Here is a 15,495-nt window from a genome sequence, read left to right on the forward strand (position 1 = left end):
GCATGAAAAGGCTCCAGTCAGAAAGACCTAAAGAAGACAGCTTACTGACATGTTCCCTGGTCACCTAAGCTCACAGACAGTGCAACTGCATGAAAAAGGGTTAGATGCTTATTATCCTCGTTTAGGTGAATATGGCTCACGTACATCCTGAGAAAGGCATGACATTAAGTTTCATTGGCTGTCATTTATAATTTCTGCCAAAAGTGAGTTATGAATTTCCCCATATTCCTAAACTGCATTTACTGGCTACCATTTAATCTTTCTTAATAAATCACAGGCATCCTTTTGATGCACAAGCTATACAATCGTGGAGAAATGTCTGCAGGGGTTCCTCAGTGTGCAGAGTTGCCGGCCCCGCCATAGCATGGCTCCAGGCTGCTCTGCTTTTGCACTTCTCATGTATTTTTTTCAAATGGTTTATCTCTCCCCTCCCGTGTTGTCAAGCTGTCAGTCAGCTGTCACTTTTTACTGCTGTCAGTGAGCCTGCCTTTATCACACCCCCAATTTGATGCTGCTAATCTGCTGTCAGCTGAAAAATCAGATAATCAAGACCTCTGAAATTGCATTTACAGTAAGTGGTGGGCTGAGAACTGGATGGAGATTTTGAGATAGGAGTCCCAGTTTCTGCTCTGTCTATATCTAGCTGTGTGATTACCAGAAGATACTCAACTTCTCTGGGCTTTGGGGTCTTTATCTTTAAAATGAGGAGCAGAGTGTGTGTGTGTGTGTGTGTGTGTGTGTGTGTGTGTGTGTGTGTGTGACAGAGAGAGAGAGAGAGAGACAGATGGGGACAGAGAGAGGGAAAGAGAAAGAGTTCATCTGGATTTGAAGCCTGTTTCTCGAGCTACCAGAAAGAACATATGAAACTTATTTGTGAGTTAACAGAATACAGGGTAGGGTACCACTGACCTTTTATTGCCAAATTCAAGGATACATTTTAGTTATCACTTTAGTTAACCTCACTCCTCTGAATTCACTACTGACCATCTCCTTAAAACTCTCTTCCCTTTGTTCCACAGGATAATTCTCTCACCGATGACCTCCTGCCTCTTTTTTTCTTCTCCTTTCAATCCTGGGCTCTTTCTCCACGAATCTCTTAAGTGTTGAGCGGTCCAAAGGCCAGTCCAAAGTTAAAGATCGGGATAATGATGAGAAACCAGAAACAAGCCTGAGAAGCTGCAACCTGTGTCCTAGACACCAACCGTCGACTACGTCACAGTGCACAGTGTGTCAAATGCTGCTGATAGTGCAGTAAGAAGAGGTCTGAGACTTGACCCAGGATTCAGAGGCATGGAAGCTATCAGCGACCCTGACAAAAACAGTTCAGCGGGCAGCTTTCAGCAAGAACAGCAGGAAAGAAATTGGAAAGAAGTATAAACAACTCTTTCAAGAGGTTTTGCTACTAACAGAAAGAAAGAAATGAGGCAGTAGCAGACGAAGAAGTGGAATCAAGAGAGAATTATTTTTTTAAGATGTGAAACAAACAGCATTTCTGTATGCTAATAGGAACCATCCAGGAGAGAGGAACACTGATGACGCAGATCAGAGAAAAAATTTGCTAGAATAATAATTTTTAGTACTCAAGAAGGATGGGCTCCGGCAAAGAGGTGGAAACAGGGCCTAGATTGCAGCAAGGTCCGGTCAGCCGCAGTTACAGGTGTGAAGGTAAAGTCTATGCACCAGAAGCACACAGTCGGGTTGATGTGATGGTGGCAGCAGACAGACATTCTCTTCTGACTGCTTCCATTTTTTTGGTCATGATCTTAGAATGAAGATAGAAGATTTGGTATTAAAAGCTTACAAAGAATGGAAAAATGCATGATTAGTTACCTAGATGAGGGGAAATGTGGTACACTTGCTGTGCAGCTCAAAGGATCCACCTGAATTTAGGAGTCATGAATTAAGAGTGGATCTCTAGGTCTGGCGGGATGTTTTTCTCCTAATCAAGCATGAAAGAAAAGGTGTAAAAGACTTGAGTGTATTCACAAGAGAGTAAGTACGGTGACAGAATATGAATGTTAAACTGGAGGGAGGAGGAGGAAAATCAGGGCAAAAGAAGAGTTAAAGTGATGAGTTGGCTCCATCAATAGATGGTAGGTTGTGGTGAAGCCAAAAGGCTGCTTGAGTCAGGTGATAAAAAGAATAAATAAAGGAACCTCTTTATTTGTAGGTTTCCCTTTGGCAGAGCACTTCTCTATTTTCATATGTGAAGAGAGGGCAAAGGGGAAGACAGTCTTTCACACCAGGTGGCAACTAACGTGCTAGGTTATAAAACAATGAGGATGAAGGCGTCAATAGGATGGATTACTCTTTAAGGTTCTGTTATGTGCCAGGTACTAGGCAAGGCATTAGGCATGCATTATTTCATTTAACCACTACACCATGCCTATGAGGTGATAGGTAAATATCATCGTAACCATTAAAGAACCTAAGCTCAGAATCATTACACTTGCACAGGTCACAGAGCTAGTAAGCGGTGGCCAAGATTCGAACCCGTGCATGCGTTAATTATGGCGTTTAAGAGCTTTCCCATCTCAAAATGTTTCATACATGTAACGAAATATTTTCAAGTGACTATTCTTTCTTGCTACCATTTTTCTGGTCTTTGAGAATGAGGCAGTGGAGGAGTGAGGAAAGCAATACATAACAGCAGGACCACAAGCTCAGTATTGAATTCCTACTGACAGACATGCTCTGAGTTTTAACAATTGTCAATTTTACACATCCTCAAATATTTTCCTAAAATATGGCTTTTTCCCTCACCTGATTAAATTTCCCTTATATTATATACTATTATAGCACATTACATCAATAATTTAAGTATATGTTCTGATTTGTCTGTACTTAATTCATTTTTGCCATGACCAAATATTTGTGTAGGGAGGGAAAAGGGCAGAAGCTATTTTATTCAAAAGTTATTTTATTTTTAATCACCTTGGTTATTTCGCCTTTGGAATTACTAAATATTTTTCAACATCTCAACAAAATAATACTCTTTTAAGACTGCAGGCATTAGAATGATTGTCATTCATGCAAATAATCACTTACTTACACTATATGAGTTTGGGTTGGATAAAGCAAATTACCATTTGAAAATAATTCAAATAACACTCTGGGCTAAGACCTTGCTTATGAATGTTATCTTGGCCACAGAATTTCTTAACCTTCTTCCGTTTAGCTAGATTTATTTATGGTAATACAGTCCAAATTAATAAACTATTCAATTGCCACAGGTGTATTAAACATACAATGTTGTAGGACTATATCAGATGCAAATAAAGTTTAAAACATTATTTATTTGGAATTCTATAGCAGTAATAATAAAGATATGCTATAATTACCTAGTCACTTAAAGATGTATATTTTGACTATTTACTATTATATGAAAATCTTAAAAACATGTCAAAAAATAAGGTTCATATTTCAAAAATACGATCTAAAGTATAAGCAGTGTTCTAGATAATCATAGATCTAAAGTATAACAATCATGCTTCTCAAAAGTTAAAATTCTCTCATCACACATATGAAAATCGTATATTACATACATGGATACATTTTATATATATATATATATACCTATATACCTGAAAATCAATTGTTATCTTAGTTTCACTTAGTTTTATAGTCTTCATAACTGCAAATAAATCATTAAACATTTTTGACAAATGACCTATAGTGATAAGAAGACTGGACAGTAAATAGAAAATTGAATCAAAGGTCATAGAGTCTAAATTGTTATCTAGTCTCCGATGAGAATCAGCAGTGTGAGCTCAAGCCAGTCTGCTTCCCTGGGCTTCTGTTTTCTGGACCCCATAAAGTAAGAACTAGGCAAGGTGGTCTAACTTAAATTTTATGACTCACTCAAACTTGATTTGGTATTAGGCAGATTTTTTCTTCAATGCAGTATTAACTAGGAAGACACTCACGTGAGTCACATTAGGAGTGTGGAAGAGGACGACAGTCCCCACAGCAAAATCTGGGTGAACTCAGTGAGTCCAAACACAGAGACTGATGCTGCCTCCTGCGTAGCATGTGCGGACCTCACACTGTCTCCTGCCTTCATTTCAAGGATGGGGAAGAAACAGCTGTCCCTGAACTCTTTGTAAGGACACAGTCAGTTTCAAAACAGCAGCATCCCCGGCCAGTATGAGTCCCACTGAAGTACACTTTCTGTTCACAAGGGAGAAATATTCCTGGTGGTGGTAAAAACAATTTTGCTAGGTTTAATCAAAAGTGAAAAGGAATTTTAGAACGTTCCTTTTGAGCCACATCATCCACTGCTAATTCAGGGTGGGCCCAGTGATAAAGGTAATAAAAAAAGATCCTTAGTGACTGAGAAAAAGAAACGGCAATTACGTGCATTTGCAACCCAATATAGGGACCTAACTCTTTACTAAGGTAATGTAAATAATAAAAAATGGAAGCAGGAAGAAAATAGAAGAAAACAGAATGGGGACTGAAAGTAATCCAAGCAGTAAAATTTAGCACTGATTTACTTAGGACAGTTACTACCATACTTATAAACCAGGACATAAGTTGAACACAAAGACTGAGGCATACACTTGACAGTGACTTCTGTAGCAAAACAGCAAATAAAGAAACAAAACAATGAGTGTTAAAAGCCAAAGCCCCTTGCTTCAGCAAACAAACAAGAGAAAAGAAAGGAAGAACTCAATATCGAAATTAACCATTCAGTGATAGGTTGGACACATGATTATTTAAAATCTTTGTAAATCACAGCATAGCAAACTAGAATTCGATCCTCTAATTAACCATGCTTATGCTGAAAAGTTAAAATTGGCAAGAATGTTACCAATTTTTATACACTTGGGAAAAAATTTATGACACAGTATTGAGAATGGAGACAAACGTACTGACCTGCTCACATCAGGAAACCTGATGGGAAAGTAAATAACTTGGCACTTGGGTCTGATGATACTTTCCAGATCCTTGGGTCTGTGATCAGGAATCAGCTTCATGAATTTTCCAATAGAAGTAAGAAATGACTCCATATTAAAAACCGAGTTGAATACCACCACATCAGCCACCAGGCTGTCAAGGAAAAGGATAAAAGCAAACAGTGAGCCCACACTCGTCCAGTTGTTTTTCATAAGACTAAGGCCACTGTATTAATCAGAGTTTACACTGCATCTCGGGTGTGCAAAGAACGCTGCACTTCCCACCAGTATTTACCACCATGACTCTGAAAGGTAAGTTAGTTTATTAGTACTATACGAAGGGAAGTTAGATTGTTGGCATCAGGGAGGAAAGGCAGGAGAGGAGTTAAATGACTTAACGTGATCCTATGAGGCTTGAAACCAAAGTATATTTTCCCACAATGCTAGGAACTTTCTCTGTTTTCAACAGCAAGTACAGCAGGACATTTTTCTTTGTGGCCTGGATACCCATGCTGGGTTTCCACGTCAGAGACGTACTTCATCTTCCACCACGGCACTGGGACCAGAACTCCCGCCATACTTGCCACAGCCTGCAAGGGGCCTAACCCAGAGAAAGCTACTTCATACTAAAGCAGACCATCAAAGTATGTGGGTAAAGTCTATTTCTCATTTTAACCTCGCTTTAAGAAGCTGTTAGGTTTTTTGTTTTGTTTGTTTTTTTTAAGTTCTAGAACTACACAGGAAGGATGATATGAGAACTCTACAAAAAATTTATTTTACTATCATATGTGGGGTGCTCAGAGAGGTAGAAGAAATTGGTGAAATCCATGTCACTAGGTCTTCCTGATCACATAAAACGAAGTATTATAAAGGACCACAATATCATGGACCTGCGGAATTAAACAAAATAAATATAATATTGGCTATTGCTTTTAATGCAAAGGCTGTGATCCTCTCCTTAGTATTTTTTTAATAAAAATAATCTAAAACACATAGAAGGAAATGTAAAAACAAATTTTATATGTCATAAATACGTCAGTAGTTTTCAAACTAGCCTATAACATTTTCTTGGAAACGAGTGAACACAAATGATAACCATGGGTGAACTGGATAAAACAGGAATATGTACTATGTTCCCTTTATGAGTCAAAAAACAATTTAATAAATCATTGTTTTCTTTTTTAAGATAGCCCTCTTTAAGCAATGATTCAGTGTTTCAATGTCACTGAATCTCAATAAAATGCATATAAATGCTTTGATAAGAAGGTATACAAGATCAAACAGAAAAAGCAGTTAGTTTTATGTCACCCTGAAAAAGCTCAAGAAAACCAAAAGGAAGACACATTAAGCCCGTAAGGCCACAAAACGCAAATGAATAAACAGAGCTTACAGAGGAGGAATATTTTAGCAAGTCCTCAGTTTAGTTTAATTCATATTTACAGAGACAGCCAAAGTTCCTATTATTAATATGTACTGGAATGAAAAAGCAACAAAAGGAATGTTGACCTGCCACCCCTATCTGTCCCCATCCCTGCAAAATTGGTTTTCCATACAAGTGTATTTTTTTAGTTTCAACCTAGTGCAAATTTGAGGTTGGGGTGATTACAACAGGGATAATACACAAGGATGTCACTGAAGTGCTGACACAACACCAAGCAATGAGGAAGCCAATGTAATAATATACCAGAAGTTGAAGGATGTTTTACGGCTAGTCTGTTTTCACCATATGTCACGTATTGTAATAGCGACCTACAGGTCATAATATACAGTTACGACATGTGTTCATAAGTCAGAGGGTGAGCGGAACCTCTATTTAAGGTGAGTGCTTATGTCAGTCATCTCTGAAGTCCTTAACAGCCACACGGTCAGGAAAGAAGTCTGACAGCACCAACAAAAGCAGAAGTCAGCAAGAAAACTAAAGAAACATTTGAGAAAGCAGCAGTCATACTTTTCAAAGAGAATCTGAACCGGACTGCTTTCTGACACTCTTATTTCTCCTCTGAACGACTGCAAACCATTTTTTTCTCTTTGAGAGTCCAACCGATGATCAAGTCTACCTTTCTGAGTCTGACTATCAGTTTACTCTCTTGAGAAGAGCAATGCTGAAAAGTCATGTACAAGCTTTTACAGTCTCATTCCTTTGACCAAAAGCAACCTTTTATGAAATGGAGATGAGGGGCAGTGAGCTAGAACTTTTTTTTAGATATCTGCCCTCAAAGGGCATGCAACCTAACTACTTATATTCTTAAAAACCCAGTCTCTGCCAAATTAAAGATCTAAGATAGTTTACAGAAATTTTCTTTTTCATGCATTTCCTCTCTGATATGAGTGGGTGTAACTTCCATTAACTTTAAAGCCACCCATAAAGGGAAAAATAGACTTAATTTTTTTTCCTCAGTTATTTCTCAGGGGTAATAAACACACACTATCTGAGGAAAAGAATGATGCTAATTCAAGAAACCAAAAGAATATTACAAATGCTTTCCATATTGATAAAGCACAAAGTGATTTTATTTTTGTTTTTAAAACATATTTCCCCTCTCCGCTTCCATATAAAATAAAGTATTTTAATTTTATTATGAAATTTTAAAATGGTTGCTTTTTTTATGAGACATTTGACGTGAAGTGGCTCCACTCTATGTTGATAGCACTGCTACTTCACAATCGAAGCAGCTTGTAAAAACGATTGCAGGAAAACATTTACAAAATGCTCAAAACACAGAAGTAGTTCCATCTAGCTGTTTTTCTATGTCAACTAAACTCTGGAAAATACTTGCAAGAGTTGGGAGTCTGTTTAAACACATCATCAATCCCAACTGCTAATAACTATTTAAAAAGGTGAGTAAAATGTACCCAGCCACTGCCAAACTGCCTCTACCTGAGTGCAGCAGTTATGTGCATGGATTCCAACAGCAGAGCTGTTTTGGAGTTTTTATTAACTCCTTTCATTAAACTAAGTTCAGGAGATACACGCTGTTGAAGTAACAATAGAGAAGGACCATCCCCTTTGAAATGTCATGGTATTTTAAAGTTCTGCAATTTCAGAAGACTCAATGAAAGGAAAAAAAAAATTCATTTTCCATAGTTTTCTCTTACAAACAATAAGAATAAAAGGACAAAACCCCTTGCTCCATTATGCTTTAATTTTCATTTACCCCTCTGTTAATTTCTATCTTGATTTTAGCTGGATACACTAAAAGTAGTTGGTAAATAAGAACTGACTAACTGCCTTTTTCTAAAAGGCTGCCTTAAACAAGAGATGATGGAATCAGGGGGTGGAGAAGGTTTCTGTCACCCCTTTGATTCTATTTTGAATGTTGTAGAAAATACAGTTAGATAATTAGTTCAACATATAATTAATTATTACATATATATTTTTTATAAAAAGATTAGCTGTTCTCTTGTATGTATATGTTGCAGAGGCATAAGTAATGCCTACCATGGAAGGATGTTTAAACACTGGTATCTAATTTAAGGTGTTTTTAAAATAAGTGTACAGTAGATCTCTAGATTTAAAAAGTTAACTATCTACAAGGGAAAAAGGTGGCAAAGGACTAAATACAATGACACAATCTATACCTACCACGAGAGAATCTGGTTGTATCCATATTGGAAATCCCTCTCCTGACATTTCTTGACAGGATATACCAATTGGTTCTCATGGAAGTACAGAATCTTTTTCAATTTCCCAAGATCAGGCCGAAGGGCAGCCAGTTCGGTCAGGTTAAGCACTGAGCTTGCAAAGAGGATCCTAGGAAACAAGGAAATTAGAGTTACTGCCCCGAGCACGCTGGAAGTGATCATCCTTCACCTTCTCTCCTCTTTCCTCATCCTACCCCAAGACAAACACATCCCCCATAGGGACACATCAAGACTTAAGCCTTAATACTATGTAGCAGCATTCTAAGTTTTGATCTCTTAAAGAGCAGCTGCTATGAACTATAAAAGCCCCGAATCTCATTGGTCTTCTCAGCTCAGTTACTGAGACATGCAAAAAAAAAAAAAAAAAAGCTGGATGGATTCTATTGAAAAAAGCAAGAAAAGCTCTATCTGAAGGACAAATGGAACAAAGATAAGGCTGACTGGGGAATACTTTGCTTGCCAGTTTCATTACACTTTACTTCTTTATGCAACCAACTACTGAAATTCAATATATGAGCAGGAACGGCACATGCTTGTGTTATGACATAAACACTTTTGATTTATGCAATAGACTTATCTAGTAAGGGCTTCTTCTCCTGGCATGTTTTCACACTGCCCCCAACCCCGTTAAATATTCTGCAATATTTGTGGGTTTTTAAAAAATATTTTCTTCTCCATTACTGGACTGCTAATGGCACCAGATGTACACTGTAATATCCCTTATATAAAACATAAATTTAAAAAATGAAGAAAGGCTGATTCCTTATCTTTGGGAGGAAAAAGAAACTGAAAGTCTACCTATCCACATTTATAAATGAAATAGTGTCTATTTACACACTCATTCCACAAACATTTACTATAAATGCCTGCTGTGTACCAAGGTCCAGTCAGGAAGAACAGAAAAGATGAACGAGACAGCCCACAGCACGAATGCTGCCCATAATAGTGACATGAACGAAGTATTAGAGGAATAAACAGTAAGCGACAACTGTCTGGGACAACCCGGAAATATTTCACTAATGAGGTGGCTAACACATATGGACACAAAAGAGGGACAAATTACAGTCCCTGAGCAGCTGAGGACATTTAGATGGCCCAATTTTAATGGAATGCCACCTTTATAACATAATATAGCATCATTTGACCCTTACAGTTTTAATTCCCATTCTAAAAAATGAGGTTCAAGAAGGTTAAGAGTTTTTCCCAGAATCACACTGGTAGAAAGTGGCAAAGCAGAGGCTCCTGGTCTAAGCCTGAAGTACTATTGTTCATCACACCTCGGATATGAATTGGTTGTGGACCACTTACACTGCGAATGCTTTTTACTGTACTTAATAAATACAAAATAGCATCCTTGTTATTACCATGATTACAACTACTATAAATTCTCCCTTGCTGACAAGCCAAATGGCTAACTTCAGGTGTTTATATGATCTGCTGCACTGGCCTTTCACATAAGAAGAATGACTACACAATAAGTGCATCTATCATAAATAGGAATTCCAGCATCTTCTTCGTAGGCTAAAGGAAGGCACATAAGACCGAAAAGTAGTGACCTCTCTAAACTCACATTCCTGTACATTATGATTTATCACTTTAAAATAAAAGAAATCTTATCAAGGAGATTCATTTAATTTTTCAATTGTCTATTTGTACTCAACTAATGCAAAGAGAAAAACTATGTTTAGAAAATGTCCTGTTTTGTCCAAAAATATTCCCACCACCACCAAGTATAAGCCTTTCTAATCTTAGACTGAAATTTCCAAAATATTAAGCTATTTGCTTATCCTCAAATCTGATCCTCAGTCAAGAGAACAACAAAACTTAATCTCAATCAATCAATATTTTCCTTAAAAGAAAATGGATGGTAACTTGTGGATCTACTTAGTGAGTAATACTCCCCATCTGCCACTATCCTTACTCCCCACCCCCAAAATACATACTATTGCAGGCGATGACTAATTCTTAATCATTAAGTCCTGAGCAAACTTGATGTTTTTCACACACAAGGAAGTACAATTCATTAACTGCAGCTTCCATTTATTTATTAATTGCAAAAAGGGGGAGTTACCCTTATAATGGAGAAATCTGGTAGATATCAACTTACCCAAGTGATCAAATATAATATGAACAATAATGGGTCAAAGAGATAGCATGTTTTCTCAATGGGAAACACTGAGGTAGAAATCACCAATGTAGTATTCTTGCCAAAAATGCATGATCTGAATTTGGTCATGAGGAAACAATCAGACAAATATTCTGCAAAATAAATGGGCTGGATCTCCAAAAATGTCAAGATCATAAAAGGAAAAAAATTTAGCATAAAGGGAAATAAAAAAGACCCCAAAACAAAATGCAACGTGTGATCCTTGATGAGATACTGGAGGGGAAAAAAATCAGCTCTAAAGGACTATAATAAGGACAACAGGGAAACTCTGAATATGGACTGAATATAAGGTTGTAAATTTTTATCAGTCTAGAACTGTAGTAATTTTCTTACAATTATGTAGGAGGATATCCTTATTTTTAGGAGACACATGTTGAATTATTTACATGTAAAGTGTCATGATGTCTGCAACTAATTCTTAAATGGTTCTGCCAAAGAGGCTACTAATAACAAATATTCAAATATTCATAGATAGAAATAAATTGCACAATGTTTTAACAATTGATTAAATGAATGGTACACTGCAACTCACTAATCTAGTCTTACAGATTTTTAAGTTATACATTTATAAAACTATAAATTTGGGAGGATATGCCTTCAATGGCAGTAAGGAGAAGGGAAAAATACACTACATTCCATAAACAATAAACCTATCATATATGTATTTCTAGTCATAATCCAATTGTTAATTTTCTCCATAATCCAATTGTTAATTTTCTCCACCCTCAGGGTGGAACATCTGTAGCAAACGTTTAACCAAGGCAAGCCCTTCACTCTACTCCCACCCCAAACCCACTCTCCTTACCCTACTTACCACCTAATCCATAATCAAGGAACCCAAGTCTAAAGTGGAGTCTTCCAAACAAAACCTCTCAAATGGAAGAAGGTAACACATTCAGAAGAAAGTGGCAATGATTTTCATAATATTAACCATTGGGGACTGCCCACACCAACACTTCCTCCAGTTTGCTCAATCATTAACAAGAAACTCATTTTATTTTTATAACTAATCTTAAAATAGCTCTCACTACTTCTAAATTGTGGAAATTATCTCCAACATTAGTAAAACATGTCTTTTTGCTTTTTCGGTTGTAAAATGGTAGTTAAATTGGACAATAATCAATTCCTCAAATATTTAGCTCCATGACATCACAAAAGAAGTGATGAAGAAGCCCACAAAAGAAATGCAGGTAAGATTCATAGGCAATTTTTACTCTGCCCTCTTTCATCAATTAAAAAAAAAAGTGTATGATAACACAGTGAATGACATCACTCAGTCAGCAGCTAACGCCTAGGCTCCCAGTGTTCATCTTGCCTCAGGTATCATTTAAGCAATAAATCCTAAAAGGTGAGCTTTATCATCTCACACTGTGTCTCTGGCAGGAAAGGGCACAAGGTGATAGCAAAAACCACTAGGAACAAGATAATTCCTGACAGCTGCTGCTTGAGCACAAGTTAAATTGAACAGTTTATCTCAGCATGAAGATGTTATAAGGTTTTATGTTTAATATTTTTAAATTAACATAAAACCCAGAGAAAGCAGTTGGGCAATCTTTCACAAACATGACATACTACAATCACTGTATAAGCTGGATTAGTACTTATTACCATGCTACTACAGAATTAAGCTGTTTTTAGACCACCGAAGAGCTTTAAATTGCAACTTTTGTCTCTGTAAGAGAAACCTGTATTTTAAATGTCTGCTAAATTCAAATTAACGACTACATCATTAGCTTACCATCTCACCAAAAGTGTAAGTAGCTGCTATTAAAATCGTCTCACCAAAACGGCTCTGTGCTGCAAACACGTGAACACCATTCTAGGTATTTGGAATTGTATCCACATACATGTTTCAATTATTTTCCATGCACGTTACATCTACAGTCTGAGTCACATTAAGGAACCCAAAATTATTCAACACAACGAAATTCAAGATTTTATTTTTCTTTGGTTCAGCTTGAGTACAATAGTTGTTTGCCTTTTCTCCTATTCTCTTCATATGTCAAAAGGGATGTTAAAACATACCTAAGCACTGCAGAGGCATTTAATATTTCAACCACCGCCATATACAGTCTAGGAGGAAATCCCTCATGGACTGCCTTATCTCACTCTTTCTCCATGAAATCTTTCAATAGCCCCCTATCTCCCAAAACCATTTATCACATAACAGGATACAGTACACAATTTAACACAGATACCAATTTGGGTTGTTATTTATACCTAAAAAACTCCTTGCAGGGCTTCAATAAGCCTTTGACAAAAGACTCATTCCACCCTCCAGCTATGTCACTTTGCTCAACAACTTAACTGCTTGTCTAGATTCATGTTGCCCAGCCTCACCACCAAAGTCTTTCTTCGTTCTTTTGTTGCCTATCCTGAGTTCCTGCTCCTTGATATCTACTCCCAGGATTCTAGATCCTGTGCTTTTTGCTACATAGTATTTTCAGTGATGATGAAAAATTTCTATATCTGTACTGTCCAATATAGCAACGATTAGCTGCATATGAGTGTCAACCATTTGAGAGGTAGCTAGTGCAACTGAGAAACTGGGTTTTCAATTTAATTTAAATTTAAATTAAATGGCCATAAAGTGATGGCTATTGTAGGGGAAAGCACAGCTCTGGGTATACCAGCTCCCCCTTAACCCAACACTCCAGCCATGCTACCTGAATGCAGGTTCTCACTGAATTGATTTTCTTGTACAGACCATTGATCGGCTTGTGATAATCTAATTTCTAAGTTCCTCCTAACTTGCTGAATTTCACCTACTAAGGCTCTCCAATTCTAGAATGCTACTGTTTTCTTTCTGATAATTAGAAAACACATGTTCATAACAGAAAAATATTTTAAGTACAAAAAGTATAAATTAAATATTTATCACACACAAGCACCCCAAAAAGAGATGGCCACTATTTGCATTCTGGTGCTCATTTAGTCAGCATACCTTGAGCATCTTTTATTTTCAAGGTACTAGGCTAAATGATGGACCTAAAATGGAAAACAAAGTAGAGAAGGTAAGAAAAAAACTGGCAGGTGGAGGAAATGAATAAAGACCAAGGAAGCTGGAGCAATTTGTGCAACGAGTAGCCAGAGAAGACGCTGAGGAAATCCATGGGCCTTTGTGAGACATGCAAATCATTTTGGATTTTATGGTAAGAGCAATGAATGGGAAGAGACCGAAGGAATTTTAAGTAGAGAAATGACAGAATTATAAATGCCTATTGGGGGAATTTACCTTTATTCTTTCACTTTGTAATATATAGAAATGACTGCAATTTTGCTTTTTTTTTTTCTTTTTTTTGCTTCAATAGTTTACATGTTGTACTATGTTAAAAATTATTTCTAAAACACACATTTTAACAGATTTCATGATATGATGTGTTATAATATCTGACCAGAATGTGAGTTTCTAGATTCATGTATCCATAAAGTTTAAAAATTTTATTGTGTAATCTCTTGTGTTTCTGTTACATTTGTTTAATGTATCTCATGAGATGTTTTACTACTTTTTAAAATCAGAAGACTTTACTCTGACTGCTATATGGAAAACAGACAGTAAGGAATCATTTTGGAAGAAGAGAGAACAGTCAGGAAAGAGAAGAATGACGGTGCCCTGGACTAAGATGACAGCGCGGATGGCGGTGAGCAGTCTGACGGGGTTTGCTGATGGTGCTGCCCAGGTCTCCTATGAACTGGGTGTGAGAAGTGAAAGAGAGGAGGCTGTCATGTCCTCCACTGTACCACTTCCAAGCGTGCTGACAGTGTTTCAGTGTAACAAGAGCTCATAATATACACATGCATAAATGAAAATTATTTCCAAACATTTCCAAAGTCTTTGGCTTACATATATGTTTTAAATTTGTAAAACTGAGTTCTAATATTCATTAACCATTGATAAAATTCATGTTAACTGTGCTTTCATTGCCAGCTACTTCATCTTAAATAGAACATTTCTACTGCATGTTTAAATGTTATGGATTTTCAAAAACCTTGAAGAACATGTATAACAAAATGTTTGCATTTGTTAAAACAATTAAAAATGCAAGATGGAAGTCATTATATAAAAGAAAAAGAAATGGAGTCATTTAACTTCTTGGGTTCTTGCAGTGGGGAATTTAATTGAGTATCCAGGGTAGGATCAATTAATTGGTCAGTTTTGGTTTTTTTCCACCAAGTAATGTTCCTTTGTTGTGCTTATCATGATGGCCAGGAAAGCATTGTGAAAAGAACACTTGTCCAGAAGGCTGGGAATTGAGGTCTGTAGGCAGGACCTACTACTGAACAATATCTCCAGCTAGTTTCTTAGCATCTATCCACTCCAGTCATCAGCATTCTGACCTGCCTAACGGACGCTTAAGGAGATAAATTACATAAAACCTATAGAGATTTCTTAGCTAACGGTACCACTTAAATTCAGGTATCCCTTAAATTACTCCAGCAACCTCTAAAGCCTTTTAATTCTTGGTATCTTCATAAAAGACTCTCAGTAATTATGTTTGCAACAGGAAAGTAAGAAACAGGAAGGGAGGATGAGCCTACTACTGAAAAAAAAACTATAAATAAATTGAAATTTTTACCGTGTACACAAACTTTTTTTCTACATTTAGAGTATTCTTGTAAGAGACAAGGTAATATGAATCACTCAGAATATTTATAGATACATCTGTTTTAGACCACCTATCAACAAAATATTATCAAGCCTCTTCACTGGACAAGCTAAGAAGTGTAAGATATCACTCCTGCTCTAAAAAAAGCTGACAATACAATTGGTGAAACAAGCCATAAATA

At 36.8% G+C, this 15,495-nt stretch overlaps 1 protein-coding gene across 10 annotated transcripts in view; it reads right to left on the reverse strand.

Annotated features, from left to right (window-relative positions):
* The window catches only part of GTDC1 (glycosyltransferase like domain containing 1), a 348,210-nt gene that overhangs the window by 178,939 nt on the left and 153,776 nt on the right, over positions 1 to 15,495 (reverse strand). For all 10 annotated transcript variants that reach the window (XR_010380569.1, XM_031451360.2, XM_031451363.2 and 7 more), the window contains 2 exons: positions 8,482 to 8,649; positions 4,879 to 5,052 (listed from right to left, as the gene is read on the reverse strand). Coding sequence is in view for 9 of the 10 variants with exons in the window: in XM_031451360.2 (XP_031307220.1) it covers positions 4,879 to 5,052; positions 8,482 to 8,649 (342 nt within the window). In the remaining variant the exon portion in view is untranslated. The remainder of the gene's footprint in view (positions 1 to 4,878; positions 5,053 to 8,481; positions 8,650 to 15,495) is intronic.

This window comes from Camelus dromedarius, chromosome 4 (genome assembly GCF_036321535.1).
Source record: "Camelus dromedarius isolate mCamDro1 chromosome 4, mCamDro1.pat, whole genome shotgun sequence".
In the NCBI taxonomy this organism is placed as follows: Eukaryota; Metazoa; Chordata; class Mammalia; order Artiodactyla; family Camelidae; genus Camelus; species Camelus dromedarius.